General features: G+C 50.5%; 4 protein-coding genes across 4 annotated transcripts; 2 read left to right on the top strand and 2 right to left on the bottom strand.

Moving 5' to 3' along the window:
• Positions 1–849: 849 nt before the first annotated feature.
• Positions 850–2,346, bottom strand: MYCGRDRAFT_72393 (uncharacterized protein; the record flags this gene model as incomplete). The annotated part of the gene is made up of 1 exon (XM_003852221.1): positions 850–2,346. One exon carries the CDS (start codon positions 2,344–2,346, stop codon positions 850–852), a length of 1,497 nt encoding a protein of 498 aa, XP_003852269.1.
• A 3,263-nt stretch (positions 2,347–5,609) lies between these two features.
• MYCGRDRAFT_109593 (uncharacterized protein) lies at positions 5,610–8,735 on the bottom strand (the record flags this gene model as incomplete). Its single annotated transcript, XM_003852220.1, has 3 exons — positions 5,610–6,331; positions 6,869–8,336; positions 8,396–8,735. 3 exons carry the CDS (start codon positions 8,602–8,604, stop codon positions 6,167–6,169), a joined length of 1,842 nt encoding a protein of 613 aa, XP_003852268.1.
• Positions 8,736–9,215: 480 nt separating this feature from the next.
• Positions 9,216–9,897, top strand: MYCGRDRAFT_27456 (uncharacterized protein; the record flags this gene model as incomplete). Its single annotated transcript, XM_003852490.1, has 2 exons — positions 9,216–9,620; positions 9,700–9,897. Coding segments are annotated over 2 exons (603 nt in total), but the record flags the coding sequence as incomplete, so codon positions are not given.
• An 864-nt stretch (positions 9,898–10,761) lies between these two features.
• On the top strand, positions 10,762–12,172 carry MYCGRDRAFT_93363 (uncharacterized protein; the record flags this gene model as incomplete). Its single annotated transcript, XM_003852491.1, has 4 exons — positions 10,762–10,925; positions 11,061–11,143; positions 11,320–11,934; positions 12,114–12,172. The coding sequence occupies 4 exons, from the start codon at positions 10,762–10,764 to the stop codon at positions 12,170–12,172; spliced, it is 921 nt and encodes a 306-aa protein (XP_003852539.1).
• Between the last annotated feature and the right edge of the window lie 4,745 nt (positions 12,173–16,917).

Below are 16,917 nucleotides of genomic sequence, written 5' to 3'. Positions count from 1 at the left end.
ATACTCCGAGGCTCCGACCGACAAGAAGGATTCGGATGAATGAGGAACCAATGTCCGGCAAGATCAGCTAAGCGACGGAGACGGACTGCACGGAAGGGTCAATTGGATTGCAATACGGAAGTAGTGGCGGAATGTGCTGCCACAGGTGATGAACGGAAATCCATCAGAAAGTAAGGGGCGGAATATGTTACCACCACAGGTGATGAACGAAGAGAAAAAGACGACAACGAACGCGGGTTCACGACAGACAGCATCGATGCGGCAATGGACGACATGGACGCGAGACTGTACGCAGAACATAGATGGGACTTGGCCTGTCAGGGAGCCTGAAAGGCCGCGCGTGATAGGGAGCGCGATTGGGGAATTTTTAGAATCTGAGAGCAAGCACTGTTGTCAAGTAGTCGAGTCTCGCTTTGTGCCCGAGGTGGAGGTTGCGGTTGCGGTAGGGTCATCTTTGCAAGATGCTCTTCGCTTTTCGTGCTATGCTATCCGGGTACATTTACAATCCTAGACCAATTCTTCATTTTGGCATCGTGCTTCATGGCCGCATTTTCGGATATTCTTTGGGTCATCGTTCGACCCGCTCAAGCACGCGAGTCTCCATCGCTGCGCTGCGCTGCCAAACCAAATGCTGAACTTTTTTCCCTTTTCGACTCGTTTCATCGATCCTTTCCAATGCTCAATCAATCGCTCAAGTCGCTCAAATCGCTCGCTCGCTTTTCTTTGAACCGAAAATCCAACCAAAGTCCACTTCTCAAAACTCAAGACCAAAAACTCCATCGCTTCCAAACACCCTCGCAATCCAATCCTCTTCTCCCCCAATCCCCTCAACATACCTCCTCAAATCTCTCAAAGGCCAACCCACCCCCTCCCCCCCGCCTCCAAGAATTCCCCTTCCCAAACCTGATCCCAACTTCCCCTTCCTCCCTCTCCATCACTCAAATCCTTGCCATACACCCCCGTCGTGCCATACGGGCCCTTCATGCTTCCTTCCCTCTCTCCCGCATCTCCCGAGACACCTCGCGGAAACGCACCCCGCGACGCCACCTCCGCGAGCACAAAGTCTCCGTGTACGAGATTCTTGCCAGGTTCAAAGATACACCCGTTGAAGAAAATTTCGATGCTCAGGTTTCGACCTAGACGCGCGCGGGCGGCGATGAGGTCTCTTGCGGCGGAGAGGGTTGATCCTAGTAAGGCGGTGCGAGTGGCGGTAGAGGTGGAGGGGTGGCAGCCACAGAGGTCTGTAGCGCGGACTTGGAAGTCGCCTTCCCATTTTACGTCGTCGACGGCGCGGAAGAGGTCGGGGCAGAGGGTTGGGACGGAAATGGAGAGGTCGCGGAGTTTTGGGAGGGACGTCAAGAGGGTGCAGATATGCGTACTATCGGGGATGGCGCCGGGGTAAGGGTGGTAGAAACCATCCGAGGAGCGGGGGGAGTGTTCGAGGACTTGTAGGGTGTGGCGGGAAGCGTGGACGAGTTCGAGGACGGCGGCGACGGAGACGGTGGAGAGGTTGGTGATGTCGAGGGCGTGGAGGGAGGTGGCGGTGCGGGCGATGAGGGAGATGTCCGTGTCGGAGATGGGGTTGTGGAGGGTGTTGCCGAAGATTTTCAGGCGGTGGAGGTGGGAGAAGGAGACGCGGGGGTCGAGGAGGGGGTTGGGGTTGGAGGCTGCGTCGGATTCGAGGGTGAGGGCTTGGGCGGAGGGGAGGCAGACGGCTTGAAGTTCGAGGGAGTGGAGGGGTGTTCCTTCGCCGTCGACGTTGAGGAGGTCGATCCAGTCTTCGGCGGTGCCGCGGCGGAGGATGGTCCAGGGGACGGAGAGGAATTGTAGGTGGGAGCACTCGGCGACGATGGAGAGAATGTGTTTGTCGGAGTCGGCGGTGTAGAAGCCGTTGAACCAGAGGCGGCGCACGTGTTGGGTGAGGTGCGGAAGCTGGGTGAAGGCGCGATCGGTGGATCGGAGTGAGGAGAGTGGATCGCGGTAGACGGCGCATCCGGAGGGCTTCTCCATCAATTCGTAGAGGGAGTACTTCCTCCGGTTTGGTGAGAGCTCAGCCCACCTCTCGGATCCGCGCCATCGTCGCTCAAAGACATGCTCGAGGTTGTAGGAGAGAGCCCATTCGTGCCATGCGGAGCAGACCTGACGGATGGAGACGGTGGCGTCCCAGCGGAGAGACTCAGCCGTCACGGGTCCGCGGACGTATTTGGTGAGTTTGGTCTGTTGGAGAGGGAGAGGTGCTTGTGTCAGGCCGTAGGTGAAGGATTCATTCTCGCGTTCGTTGGCTTTGGTGGCGAGGAGGAGGATGGTGGTGAGGATTTCGTGAGGAAGATGGGTGATGTTGGTCATTTCGATGATGACTGTAGCCTCAGGCAGCAACGACGACAATGGCGGTGTGATGCCGGCCTTAGGCAGAGACGGTGAGGTTGCAATAAGCGCAGTCTTTTTCTTAGTGTGGTCGTGTAGAGATAAGAAGATGACAGGTGAGTGGTGCGCAGCGGGTGGTGAGGTTCAGTAGTGTGTCAGAAGAAAGGACGTGAGTGGACGTAGATAAGAAGAAGAGCAAAGGGAGGAAGTGGAGATTCTTTGTGATGGATACCTCATGTATAATAAGGTACCTATCTGAGAATGGAGATGGACCGTACTTTCCTCCTCCTTGTGACCACTGACCAGTATGCACTGACCTCTGCTTGACGATGAATTTCCATTACGCTTCGAAGCGCACATGCCATGACCAACGCCGACGAGAGGAGAGGTGAAGATTTCTTCGGTGGTGACTCCTCATCACCAATCCACGCTTGGCAAGGGCGTATTAGTCAAGAGAATGCATTCGAGGGAATTTCCTTCCTCATCTGGTTGGACGTGGCCATGTGACCAAGCGGTTATTAGCAAATCGAACCAAGTCTGGGGGTAATGAAAATGGAGAAAATGGGAGACCATGTGATCAAGGGACTGAAACTTCTCCGCAATCACGGGACCACTGTCCATCCAACGGGGAGAGATTTCATTACGAGATGGGATTATGCATGTATGCAGAACACCCGTTCAATACGATGTGTGTCTCTGCATACCCTGCCGGAATGACGCTAACAAGAAGACGAAAATCCGGGGTGAAAATTGCTAACAAACTTCCCGGAATGATGACGAGAGAGAGAAAGCCGATGCCAACCGGTCGAGACTTCGCCAAGTCCGGTCCGGCACCTTGGACGACGACGACTCTTCATCAAACGTGACTCGCTTTCATCATGGCGCCACCAATTCCACCTTTCCCCAACGGCGAGTTGAAGAATGCGGAGAGAAGCGAAAACGTGGAGAAGTGAGATAAAGTCATGCGGCAGACGCCCCCCTCTCTCTTCTTTAGAAGAGCGGTCCATGCTGTGCACGGTCCACGCTGTGCACGCTCGAATTCGTAATACGTCCAAATCCATAATATTAGCCCAACTTCTACGATTTATTACGCTATAACTATAGGTCTAATAGATACTGCATTAAAGGAGGTAAAAGAGACGAAGGCGAAGAATATTAAGCAAATCGCGGATAAGCATAGCGTTTACCGTTATACGTTATCTCGACGCTAGTATAGAAAGACCGATTTACGCGCTCGACGTAATAAGAACAACTTAATTTTATTATACTAGTAAGAGTGTACCCTCGTAGCCTATATCGATACCCTTATACGTAGAGGTATTCTACCGACTCCGGTAATAGTTCTTACCTTCGTTTACGATATCGTACATATTATACCTACTCGACAATAGGTCGGAAGATTCGTTATAAGGCACTTAAAGGACATCGATTTACGATATCTTAACGCGCTAGACAAGAGTAGGAAGAAGGCGGACTCTATAAGGTAATATAAGGCATATTACGACCTTATTAGTAGTAAGGTTTAGTAGTATAATATCGAGTAATAGAACATCTATAATATAGACGAGAAGGGCTTCTTAATCGGTATACTTTAGAAGTTAAAGCGAGTCTTTACGAGGGTATACTATAACTTAGGTCGGTTTATTAGTAACGTATAAGATAGTAGTCGTAAATAGATTACCTATATAGCATATATTTATACTAACTAGACCTTACTACTACCGGCTCTAATCTATAAGGTAGTTACTAGTAATATCTAATCCTCGTAGATATAAGACTTCGATATCGAGTAGTACTACGCCTTCTTCGCATCCTTACTAAATAGCTAGGCAGACAATAACCTTAGGCTATACTAGCTAACAAAGATATTCGAGCCTTATACGAAGTAGAAGGCTAGTAGAGGTTATAGACTACTCGTTATCGATAGCTATAGCTTATACGTAAACATAGCGTTCCTTTAGTATTATATAGATTACCGCATGCTTATAGCAGTCTTTCTACCTTACTTAACATACCGCTTATAACCTCTCGATATTAGCCTCTTTAGCGCATTAGCTAGCTACTATAGTTCCGAGTTATTACGGTTTCTACACTAGTTAGAGGGCTTGTTAGTAGTTACTAAGCGTAACTTCTTTAGGCTCTTTTAGCCGGCTTATTAGAAGTCCTTTATACTAGCTAATATCGCTTCTAGCTTCTATAAGACTAGCCTATAGCTATTAGATTTATTAGTCGTGCTAAACAAGTTTAAAGATACGAAGAAGAGCAAGAACGTCTACTTTAGTAATAGCTTAAGGCCTAGCACCGCGAACAACTCTACCTCTACTAGACCGACGACCGCTAGTACTAATACCTCTATTATCTCGAACGACTAGCGTAAGACAAGGGCCCTTATAAAAAGCGTGCTAAAGTAGCTAGAGAGCAGCGAGGATTAGAAGAAGATATAATAGCTTACAAATACGCTTCTATACGTTTAAATATAGAATTAGCTCCTTAAAAGTAAGTGCTATAGCCTTCGGTAATACTTTAAGTATAAGAAGTAGAAGCGATAACGTACTAAGCTACTACTAGCTCTTCTATAAGGTTAGGCAGCTTAGTTCTATTTACTAGCTAAACTATAGGCTAGTAAGGAACTTCTAGCTACTAAGGAGGCTAAGAAGGCTACTAAGAAGAAGTAAAAGGAAGCTAACGTAATAGTAAAGAAGGTAGATAAGTAGTTAAGAGCTAAATAGCGGATATAAGCTAAAGCTGCTAAGGTAGCTATAGCGGCGTAGAAGAAGGCTAAAAAGGCTACGTTATTAGAGACAAAAGAGGCTAATTTATAGCTAAAAAGTAACCTCTAAGCCTCTACTCGTATAGTATTACTAGCTAAGCAGCGCAAAAGGAAGTAAGTAGATAAACCGGTGTTAATCGTAGTGTTAAAGGTGCCCTCGTTGCGGAGGGGGGGTGCATAGGCGGCTAAATCCTCCTAGCTACTAATACGCATAACATTAAGGCAACGACTTTAAGCTACTTAGAGTTTATAGATACGATTAATGCGATAAATTTAAGCTATTAACTACCCTCTTACGACGACTCGTTGTTGCAATATTAACCGTAGAAGTAGTAGACTAAATAAAGCTATACTCTCGGTAGAGCGTGCACAGCGTGGACCGTGCATAGCATAGACCGCTCTTCTACCGCTGGGGATCTACAGGTCCCGTACCGGAATCCTGGCGCGTGGCGTGATCTCTGGAGAATGAGGAGAAAGGGAGTTGTTATGGGGTAATCGATTTCATGGACCTTGGCGAAGCGGTGGACAGGGTGTCTTCGTATCACGAGGGAGCCATCCATTACTGTCTTCTAGTCACGAAGAGTAGTCGAATGCGTGGTCATCCGCCCGGCCAGCAGGAAAGATGTCCCGGGAGATGCTCAAGGTGAGGAGCGGAGATGTCAAACCTACCGTACTCATATGGCACGGAACGCGTCGCTCGAGCGTACACACGTATTAAGCCTTTTCTTCTCTCCACTCATTCTCAATTCCACGCACACGCTTTCGAGAGACCGGATAGTGAGTGTCGCCGTCACGGCCCACAACGAGAACGGTCACAACACAGCGAGCGGTACAAGACGCACGCCGGCACCAGCCTCCTTGTTGGCGGTTCTGTTCCCCGAACTGCACCAGTCGCAGAGGATGTTGATCTCAGAGAACAAGAAACTGCGGTGGACGAGGATTGAGTACTACGAGCATATTCGGCATGGATCTCCATTGGCTCTCGCGTCCTTGGACTTTTGCATTTCTGGAATGGCTATCATTCCGTGATGATTACTCCATGTGTTCGGCCTCGCGCTCGACATCTGAAAGCATCTGCGTGCGAGAGAAATATCGTCTGTGGCGACCATTGCCATCCGAGTTGGACTGCGACAGTCGTCTTCTCCACGTGTCCATCACCTCCATTCCCGCTTCGCCTTCGAATTCTTGCTTGTCACCCTGCTCCGCCATATCACATGTCCTCGCATTCACGTCCCAAGTCCAATCCCCCTCACCCTCTTAACCAACCCTCCCTGCCCCTCCGGATCGCTAAGTCTCTTGGCCGGTTTGGATTTCAATTCCTCGATGATGGCGAGGAGAGTTTGGAAACCTGTATCCAGGAGGGAAAGAGAAGAACAAAGTTAGTCAAAGTCTGTTCCAGCTCGGGAGTCGCGCGGTCGGCGGATGGAGGATGTGAAAGCGGTCCAGGGCAGCAGGAAAAGGAGGATCGATGGATCAATAGTATACAAGTAGGTGCAAGCGAAGGGGAGGTGAGGTCAGGTGCAAGGGCCCAGAATGCGCCAAAAAAGGCTACATCTGCAAAATGGTTTCAAGAGTGGCCCAACCTGGAGTATGCATGAGCTGCGCGCCCTGCGAGGCGTCGTGAGAGATGGCGACGTTGCAGAGGAGTTTCAACTCGTCCTAGAGAACACGCCCAGAAATGTCAGCAAACACAATCCACGAAAATGCATCAGGACAGGGACAGGTCAAACTCACCTCACTCAAGATATCCAGCGACATCACGTAACCCAGCAAATGGAAGTCGGACACAGCGAGCGTGCCCTCGACGGTGTCCAGCGCGACTCTATTCGCGCCGGCGCGCAAATGTTTCTGCAAGTCTCTCTGCTCTTGAAGTTCGCCTAGCGCATCACGATTCTCGATCGCAAAGTCGCACTTCACAAACTTCGGGTTGACTTCATTCGGGAATCCGTGCGTGAGTGTGACCAGGAGGTACTCGACAGGGAAGGAGGGTTTGGCATTCTCTTGCACGTTCCTGCCGTACTCGTTCAGGCGGCGGTAGAACACTTCGGGAATATAGCGCTTGCGTCCGATGGCATTCTCTTCGTCTTCATCAATGACAAGCATGACGCTGGGATCTGCGGAGGCTTCTATGATGTCGGCTGTCACCATCTCCACGGCAGCATTGGAGGCTTGGTATGCGGAGATGCCGATGTTGCCTTCTGCGTCGCCGGAGATGACACAGGTGACAAAGTTGCTGCCGAATTGGCCAGTCTCACTCCATTTCGAGGGACGTGGGTATTGTGCTTGGTAGCGAGCGGCGAACATGATTTCGAGGGAGGAGAGGAAGTAGGAGTCGATGTGGCGTTTGCAGACGGCGGTTTGTTCGCCTTCTTCAGGGCGGAGGAGGTCAGTGAAGATGACGCCGAGTCGTTGAAGACCGCAGAAACCGGCGAGCTTCTCGATCTGCGCCTCGTTCGGCCATTCGGAGAGGGTCACACCATCAACTTCATCGACTTGCGGCGGCTCGTAGATTGCTTCCACGACGGCTTTTGTGCCGAGCGGGACTTGATCGTACTCCTCGTAGTGGCCGTAGAGGAATCCAATACGCTGCGCTCCACCTCCACGCCAGAAGTTGAGGAACTTGTTGACGATCTCTGACTGCTCAAACTCGACGTGATCCACCATACGGTACTCTTGCGGTTGCAGACTGATGGCGGATGGTTGGCATTTCGTACAGATTCCAGCAGGAAATGGAGCATGTCCTGAAGGGCAGTTCGGGTTGACACGAAAGTATGGCTCCGACAGTGGCGGCATGTACGAGCTTCCCTGCTGATACTTGTTCTTGCCCTGGTTCACTTTCCGTAGATATCCATGATATGACAGATGCTTGATCTTGTGCTCGTCGAGGTAGTCCTTGCTGTATGGTTCCAACGGACTGCAGTGATCACACATGCCCTTCGGTCCATGACTACACATCATGTCGTTCCTCTTTCGCTTGATCTTGCCATCCCGCTGATCTAACCGATCGTCGAGCGCAGACTGCTTGACCGACTCCCATGGATTTTGAATGAGCTTCTGCGCCGTATTTGCAGGTATTGCCACTGATGATGCCATCTCTTCTGGGTTGACCTGGTTGCCGTTGAGCTTGTTCGCCGCGACCGATTGGCCGTTGGTTGGAGGTGCATCATTCTGTTTGTAGTCGATGAAGATTTGCGTGCCGTGTCTGTGGTGAAGGGAGTCAGCTCATGCAATACAAACTTCATCAACTCATGATATACTCACGTGAGTCCCAACTTTCCAAACGTGACGCCTTTCAATGATTCTATCGGTCTTGAGTCGGCGCCTGCAGGCTTCGGGGAGATGGTGACGGTGGATGCAACGGTGTCATTGGGGAGTTTCTCGAGAACGTCGGAGAGTATGGAGGAAATGTCGGTGGTAGGCTCGACTGTGAGGCGGAACTGGCCATTGCGGCTCTGGAATCTGAGGATCATGTTGCGTGGTGGGTGTGTAGGTAGTGTGAGGTGAGGGTGTCGAAACGTGGCGGAGGAGGATCGGTGTTATTGCGAGGTCGAAGTCGATGCCATGCGGTGTGTGTCGATGAAGCTAATGTCGATGTATTCACGGTTGAAGGAGGCGAATGGAAAGGTGTTGTGATGTTCGTTGGATGGTTTCTCAAGTTCACGAGCTTCAAATGCCGACGTCACGTATTGATGGATTTGACACGAGCTCTCGGATCTACCCGTCAAAGATCCTCAGGGATCATTGTGGCTGATGAAAGAAAGGTTCCTGACATGGGCAATCTGGATACGTGGATACACTGAAACGAAGGACCAAGAGAAGAGAAACACTCTCACTGTCACCACGCCCTGCCACACCACCCACTGGAATAGCATCCTCTTCGCCCTCTTGAGACCCTCCGTCCACGAACCGCAAAGCGACAACAACTCCACATCCTCCGCGCCTCGTGCGCCCTCCCCAATAATCCACCATGGCCGACTCCGACTCGACCTTCAACGCGACCTTCAACGGAACATTTAACGGCACATTCAACGGCACCTTCAATGGCACAGGCGACCCTTTCACAGCCGCGCCGAAACCCTTCTGGACCAACCTACTCCTCCCCTTCCTCTACCTCACAATCGTCTTCGGCTCACTCGCAACCTTCTCCTCCACCTACCGCAAACGCCAACTCGCCAAACAAGCCTCCCTCGAACCATGGTTTCCCGCACATACTCAACGAGACATATACCTCTCCCTGCTACACCTCGATCCCTCAGAAGCGGCTGAGGAAGGAGAGAAGAAGTTGAACAAAGTGCCGGATTCAGTGCTGAAGGCTGCATTGATGAGGAGAGCGGTGGAGGATATTGAGAGGATTGTCAAATTGAGAGCATCGAAACCTGCGCTGCAGAATTTGTTGCAGAGGGGGAGTGTGAGTGACGAGTTGATGCAGAGGTTTGTTCGAGCGGAGAAGGAGATGGAGGCGGAGGTGAAGGATGTTGTTGAGGAGGTGAGTTATTGTTGCCATACTTCTTTGGAATGGTAAATTGCGTGTCTATGGGCAGTCAAGCTAACTATATGGACTACAGGCCAACGCATTCACATCCGGCTGGGGCCAAGTCATCTTCCAGTCAGCGAACGAGATCAACCAAAACAGGATAATCAAGGAGCGAACGTCGGAGTTGTCAGCGACGAGAGATAGTGAGAAAGAGTGGTGGGAGAAGCGCCGGGAAGGCATCCAGCAAGAACTGCTGGTGGAGTTGGACGAGGAGGCAGTGAAGACTGGCCTGGCTACACCTGTGAAGAAGGGAAGCAGTGATGATGATGCGGTCTTGGTGGAGAAGGACGGTCCGGGAGCGTCAAATGCCAAGGGGAGCGCGAAGAAGAAGGGCAAGAAGTGATTGGCTTCACGATCGGGGTTACGGGATGGAGCATGGCTGCACGAGGGAAGTTGGAGCATTGCAATCTACGAAAAGCATGGTGAAAGCGTGCGTACAACGTGAACGTACGACCATGGTCTTCATGCTGCCGGTGCAAAACGAGCAGTCGATCGACTCATCTACTAGAGCGCAACATGTGACGCCGGCTGAGGCTCATCCTTGGTTTGTCATCTTCGCGCGGTCTTCGATAAGAGCGCAAGCAAATCGTAGACCGATCTATTCACCACCGGCGTTGTGCGGATAGACTGCAAAGACTATACAGGCACCATACAGTCTCTGACAACCGCCAAATCCTCGGCGTACAGTACTGAATCACATCATGCACTACTCGCGGTTCCATAAGTGGACGTTTCTAGAAGTGAATGAAACCGCCCAAACAAGGTTCGGCGCTTACCAATTACAGCAGCCCAAAATAGCAGGAGAAGGTGCCTCCCGATCGGGGCCGCCTGCACCTCATCCTCCATCTCCCTCGGACCTCACTTCGACCACCACATCACATGAAAAAGACCACTTCGCGACCCGCTATCAAGATCCACCCATGTGTCCATGAGTTTCCACAACCCCTTCCGCTCCCGGCCGCGACGAAGACCAGAACAAGCACAAGCCCCACAAGCCTCTCCACAACAGAACAAAGAACCAATCCCTTCTACTCCCCCAAAAGCACCTCCCAAACCTGCTCCCCCAGTTCCCGAATCAGCAGCACAAATTCAAATGGCGCACCTCGCCGACGCCCTCAAAACGAAGGGGAACGAAGCATTTCGAAATGGGGAGTTCCTGCAAGCCGAGGAGTTTTATACCCAAGCCGTGCAGAAGTATTCGAGGAATCCGTTGATTTTTACGAATCGAGCGAATGTGAGGTTGAAGTTGCAGAAGTGGTGAGTTTTTGCTATGGTTTTGGGTGTTGGGCGCAGAGAGGACCAGTTTGGGGGAGATATTTGGCGGCTTAGTTGTGGAGGTGGTGGAGAGGGTTTGGCTTCTTGTGGGAGAGAGGGTAGGCTGACGGTTCGCAGGGAGGAGGCGGTCAATGACTGTTTGAGGAGTATTGAAATTACGGGGCCGAATGGGCAAAATCACAAGGGCTTTTACTTTCTGGGTGAGTTGAGATGTCTACTGTGGCGAATCGATCGGTTGGGAAGGGGGTATGACCGAACGAAGAGATGCTCTACATGTCGTTCTCGGAGGACATGATTGCTACTCTGGCTTTTTGAATCCTCCAGAGCCCTTGAACGTACTCATTCACCCACAGCCGCTGACGCTCTCCTCTACCAGCCCAGGCCCAACTCGCCCTCCACCACCCTCACGAAGCTCTCTCCTCCGCCCTAACAGCCTACGACCAAGTCCTGCATCCCGCCCCAGCCACAAAGATCTCCCCACAAGACCTCCAAACCTTCTCCGCCTTCGTGCTCAAATGCAAGAAAGCCAAATTCGCCGTCCGCGACCGCGAACGTCTCCGCCGTCAAGGCTCCCTCCTCGCCGAACTCGAAGACAGCCTCGAACTCACCAAACAACGCGAACTGGACTCCATCTCCTCCCAACTCCACTCGCGATCCCTCGGACTCGTCGAAGCAAACGAACGTTCCGCCGAGGTGACCTCCACATTCGCCACCAAGATCGCCACCCTACGGTCTGTTTTCGAGGCAGCGGACCCGCAAAACCATAAACCGAGGGAGATTCCCGATCATTTGATTGATATGATTACTTTCGAGCCGATGCATGATCCGGTCATTACGAAGAATGGACATAGTTATGAGAGAGCGACGATTTATGAGCATTTGAAACGGAGTGCGACGGATCCGTTGACGAGGGAAGGGTTGAAGGTGGAGGAGTTGAGGAGTAATTATGGGTTGAAGGCGGCTTGTGATGAGTTTTGGGAGAGTGGGGCTAGTGAGTGGGTTGTTGATTGGTAGGGAGGTGTGTCTGAGGAGGGTGTCGTGTTGTCCCGAAGCATTCTCGACTTGGAGAGCGTGAGCATTCATGGAAGTGCTACGGCTCGCTTTCGAGTGGGCGTCAACACGACGAAAGTGCTATATCTGGCTTCTGGAAAGCTAAAAACATTTGGACAGGTGCTTCCAATCTGCTCCGCACGGATGGATATCTTCCACAACATCACATCACCTCCTGAGCCTTCACCGTCTGCGCCCCCGCCGGCTTCTCAATTGTCGTGAACGGCGCAGCAAACGCATACCGCTGCACGCCAGCCGAATAATCCTTACCCGGAACTCGCTCTACACGACAAAAGTCAGCTCCCGTCTTAACTAACCCATTCCGAAACGGTTTAACTCACTATGATCAGGCGGAAACCTCTCCCTCCGATCCTAATAATACATCTCCCTTAACCCCTCCCCCTCCCTCCTTAAATAATACGTCGTATAAATACTCTTCCTCTCCCCTCCGGACTTATTCCGTCTACTCCGATGCGCTAACACGGATCCAAAAATCAATAAGTCGCCTTCTTCCAACGGTACGGGAACCTAGGTCTGCTCCTTTTCTTATTCCGGATCGATAGCGCCTCTACCTAGTAATAACGGCACGGACATAAGATACGAACCGGGGACTACTTTAATATATCCGTTCGTAGGGGAAGCCGCATCGACGGCGAAGTTAGCGGTAATGTACGAGATTTCCTAGCTAGGACGAGTAAGGGATATAATGTAGCTATAAGCCGGGGCGTTAAGGTAGGCTTTAAAACCGTTCCCTTTTAACAATTTATAATTAATTTTATTCTTAAAGAGTACTACGCCGCCTTACTCGTCGCCGATAAGTTAGGACAGGACGGACTCTAGTCCGGGACCGGTAAGGAGGGAAGAGAAGCCGGCGTAGTAGGGGACGAAGTTCTTAGTACGTATTAGGTGTTATACGATAAACTAATTTTAGCTAGATTTGCCGCTCTTAGTTGCCGTTATATAGCTCTTAGCTACTATTAGACGCACTAATTTCCTTCTTATCCTATATAAGGCTTCCCTTATAATATAACGCGTAGCTAATAGCTAGTAGTTAGCGTATTATTAATGTTATTATTCGATAAAATATAATAGCTCGAATATTATACTCGAAAGCGGGTCCGGCCGCTCCTCGGTAGGTATAGCCGAGCGTCGTAATATTAGCTTTTTATAGGCTCTTATATTCTCGTATAATATTTATATAATTAAACAACTATAACCGCGAGCTATATTAAGGTCTACGCTATATAGGAACTTAAGAATCTATTAAGCGCTTTCGTTTAGCGTACTACTCGTCTCGATCGTACTCGGAGTGTGAGGATCCCCTCACGTGAGCGCAGTCTGGCCTCATCTCCCCTAAGCTGGGCCAACCTAGTTTCGAAGAACACAACAACGAGCTATCCTGGTTACGAAGAGCGCAACAGCGTACGGATTAAGGCAGTCCGATCTAGCTTGCCTCTTAATGCCTAACGATAAGGATCGAAGGGCTACGAAGGGACAGACGATCCCGCTTATAACGAGAGAAGTAAAGGATAGGGGAATAGAACCTAGCAGTAGCTATGTATATAGCGAAGGAGGCTCTCCTCCTCTATTCCCTCCTTTAACGAATCGAGTCGTTACATTCTAAAACCTATTGTTCGATACTTCCCTACTTTAGTCTTTCCCTGCCTTATTACGAGGCAATTCTAACACGCGATTCGTTTAAACTTACGTACTACGGTATCGAACCCCTGATCGACATAGCACCTAAGGCTACTCGCAGACGCGAGGAATCTCCTTCCGACACCTCCGCTCGCTAGCAGGGTACTATACTAGCCGCTAAGTCCGACGCGGACGCCGCCGCCCGCTAGCTAAGCGCTACCTCTATCGCGGAAACCGTGGACGATGCCGGAACGACCTAGGAAGGCACCGACTTAACTACTTAGGCTAACCTAGTTTAAGGGGACGCACTAACCCGTAAGAAACGGAACTAGGAAGCCCGGGCGGAATACGAATTCCTCGAACTCTAGCAAAAGATTAAGGAGCTCCGGAGCGAACTAGCCTTATATAGCCTAATTACCCTAAGGAGGGAGAAACTTGCTAAACTCTTCGCAGAAACGGACTATTTCGATAAGAACAAGGATAGCCTCCCTAAGTCTAAGGAACTACCCGTATTCGAAGGGAAGACCCGTACCAATTACGAGGACTAGCTCCGCGCGGTAGAACGCAACTTCCGCAGACACTATAGATTCTCTAACCGGGAGGACCGAAAGGTCGACTACGCTGCCGACTATATAGGCAAGCTCTAGCAAGACTACTAGGAGCGCTACGTAGATTAGCTTAATAGCTAGACTACGCTAACCTAGACTATAATAAAGGGAGTTATGCTTAACTCTATAGGGACAGAGGCGGAACGCCGCGAGAAGGCCTACGAACAATTGCGGAAGGCCTCCCTCGGAGACCGTACCCCCGATTAGCTCCTCGAAGAGCTAAAGATCCTTTAGAAGGAGTTAGAAGAAGAGAACGAGGGGCGCAAGATCCTTAACTTTAAGGCCTCCTTGCTATAGAACTACCGCTCCCGCCTCTCTAACTACCCGGCTCCGGCTACTACGCTTATTAAGGCCTAAGAAAGGGTTAACAAAACCTACAGGATTATCGAGGGTTAGAAGCAGGAGTTAAGGGACAACCCGGGCCGTAGAAGAGGCAAGGGCAACCGAAAGAGACGTAGAAGCAACAGTGTCGACAACTAGGACTCTAAGAAGTCTAAGTCGGAGGACGGATCGGACTAGAGGGGCCTATCTAAGGCTACTTGCTACGGTTGCCGCTAGGTCGGGCATATTAAGCGCGATTGCCCTAACCCTTCCCTCTAGAAGGACTCGGAAAAAGAGGCGCCCCCTAAATAGACGCTGCTGTCTTAGTAGGCTAGGTTCTCTATACTAAGGAGTAGCGCAGGATGGCGGAGCTGGGTCGGCGCCGCTATAAGCGTAGGCGCCTTATCGAAGTTACGCTAACCTTAAATAGTCTAGGGAGGACTAGAATAGTCGCGGGACTAATCGACAGCGGCGCGTAGGATAACTTCTATAACTCCTTATTAGCAAAGGACATAGACTAGGTTATCTAGGAGCCGCCCGCTAGGGTCGCGTACAAGACGCTAAACGGGCAAAGCCTTTAGGTCCTTAGCGAAACGCGGAGCTTATATAAGGCCCGGGACGACTTAGGACGAATGCACGGATGCGTCGACACCTTTAGGGTAGGGCGCATCTATAGCTATAAGGTCGTCTTAGGGATACCTTAGCTCGAGAAATACAATCTAAACGTAGATTTCACCCTAAAAAGGGTTAACTAGAGAACGAAGCCCCGAAAACGATAGGCGATAGCCGTCGTTAGGCTAGAGAGGTTCTACAGGGAGTGCCTTAGTAAAGTAAACACGGCACTTTATGTTATAACGATCTAGGACGCGTCGGAAGAAGCTAGTCCGGGTTAGGGGGGCGTTCCGAGCGCCTACTCTAACTTCGCGGATGTCTTCTCGGAGGAACTCGTAGGCGAGTTAGCTCCCTACAGTCTACATAATCTAAAGATCGAGCTAGTAGAAGGAGGAAAGGTCCCCTTTAGTCCGATATACGCCCTATCCGAGGCAGAGATAAAGGCTATGCGGACCTAGCTACCTAAATACCTAAAGAACGGGTTTATCAGGCGGTCGACGTCGTCGGCTAGCGCTCTAGTCCTCTTCGTACGGAAGAAGGATAGTACCCTCCGCCTATGTGTCGACTACTGCGGTCTAAACGTAGTAATAGTTAAAAACAGGGGGGGTCTACCTCTTATTAGCGAGTCCCTCGACTAGCTAGCCGGTGCTAGGTACTTTACTAAGGTCGACCTGCGCTATGCGTACTATTAGGTGCGTATTAGGAAAGGCGACGAGTAGAAGACAGCATTCCGGACTAGGTACGGCCATTTTAAATACACGGTAATGCTATTCGGGCTTTGTAATGCCCCGGCAGTGTTCCAGAACTTTATTAACAGCGTCCTAGTAGGACTAGTTAATATCTTCTGCGTTGTATACCTTAACGATATCCTAATTTACTCTAGAACGCTTAAAGAGCACGAGGATTACGTCCGGCAGGTCTTAGAACGGCTACGACGGCACAAGCTGTACGCTAACCTAGCTAAATGCGAGTTCTACAAAAGCTAGGTCGAATACCTAGGCTACGTAGTTACCTAGGATAGGCTGCGGATCGACCTAGAACGCATTAAATCGGTCTAGGAGTAGCTAGTCCCTGCGTCTATCTATAATATAAGGGTCTTTATTAGTTTTGCTAACTACTACCGACGCTTTATTAAGGGCTTCTCGCGGCTAGCGGCCGCCCTAAACCGCTATACTAAAGGCAAGAAGGCGGCGAACTAGCGCCGAAGAGAGCGTGCTTATCTCGAATTAGATAACAGGGCGATCTAGTCCTTCTATAAGCTACGCCGCAAGTTCGCAGAAGAGCCCGTTCTGCGCTACTATAACCTAGAGCTCCCCTATCGGGTAGAGACTAATATATTAGGGGAAGCAATATCGGGTATCCTGTCCTAGCCTTATAACGAGGGGGGCAAACTGCAGTAGTTCCCGGTTGCCTACTTCTTAAGGAAGATAATTGCGGCAGAAAGGAACTACGGAATAGAAGATAGCGAGCTCCTTACTATAGTAGACTCCTTTAAACACTTTAGGCACTACCTCGAGGGCGCCCGCTACTAAGTAGAGTTGCTAACCGACTATGCGAACCTTTAGACCCTTATAACGACGAAGACCCTCTCGAGGAGGCAAGTTAGATAGGCTAAATAGCTGTCGCAGATCGATTTTAGGACTACGTACAGGCCGGGTAAGGCGAATAGCGCCGCCGACGTACTTAGTAGGAGACTAGACCTTACTAAGGAGTCGCATTCGGGCCGATAGGCTACCGAGGAGGAA

Source organism: Zymoseptoria tritici, chromosome 5 (assembly GCF_000219625.1).
Source record: "Zymoseptoria tritici IPO323 chromosome 5, whole genome shotgun sequence".
NCBI classification, from domain to species: Eukaryota; Fungi; Ascomycota; class Dothideomycetes; order Mycosphaerellales; family Mycosphaerellaceae; genus Zymoseptoria; species Zymoseptoria tritici.
This window is presented reverse-complemented; position numbering and strand designations above follow the sequence as displayed.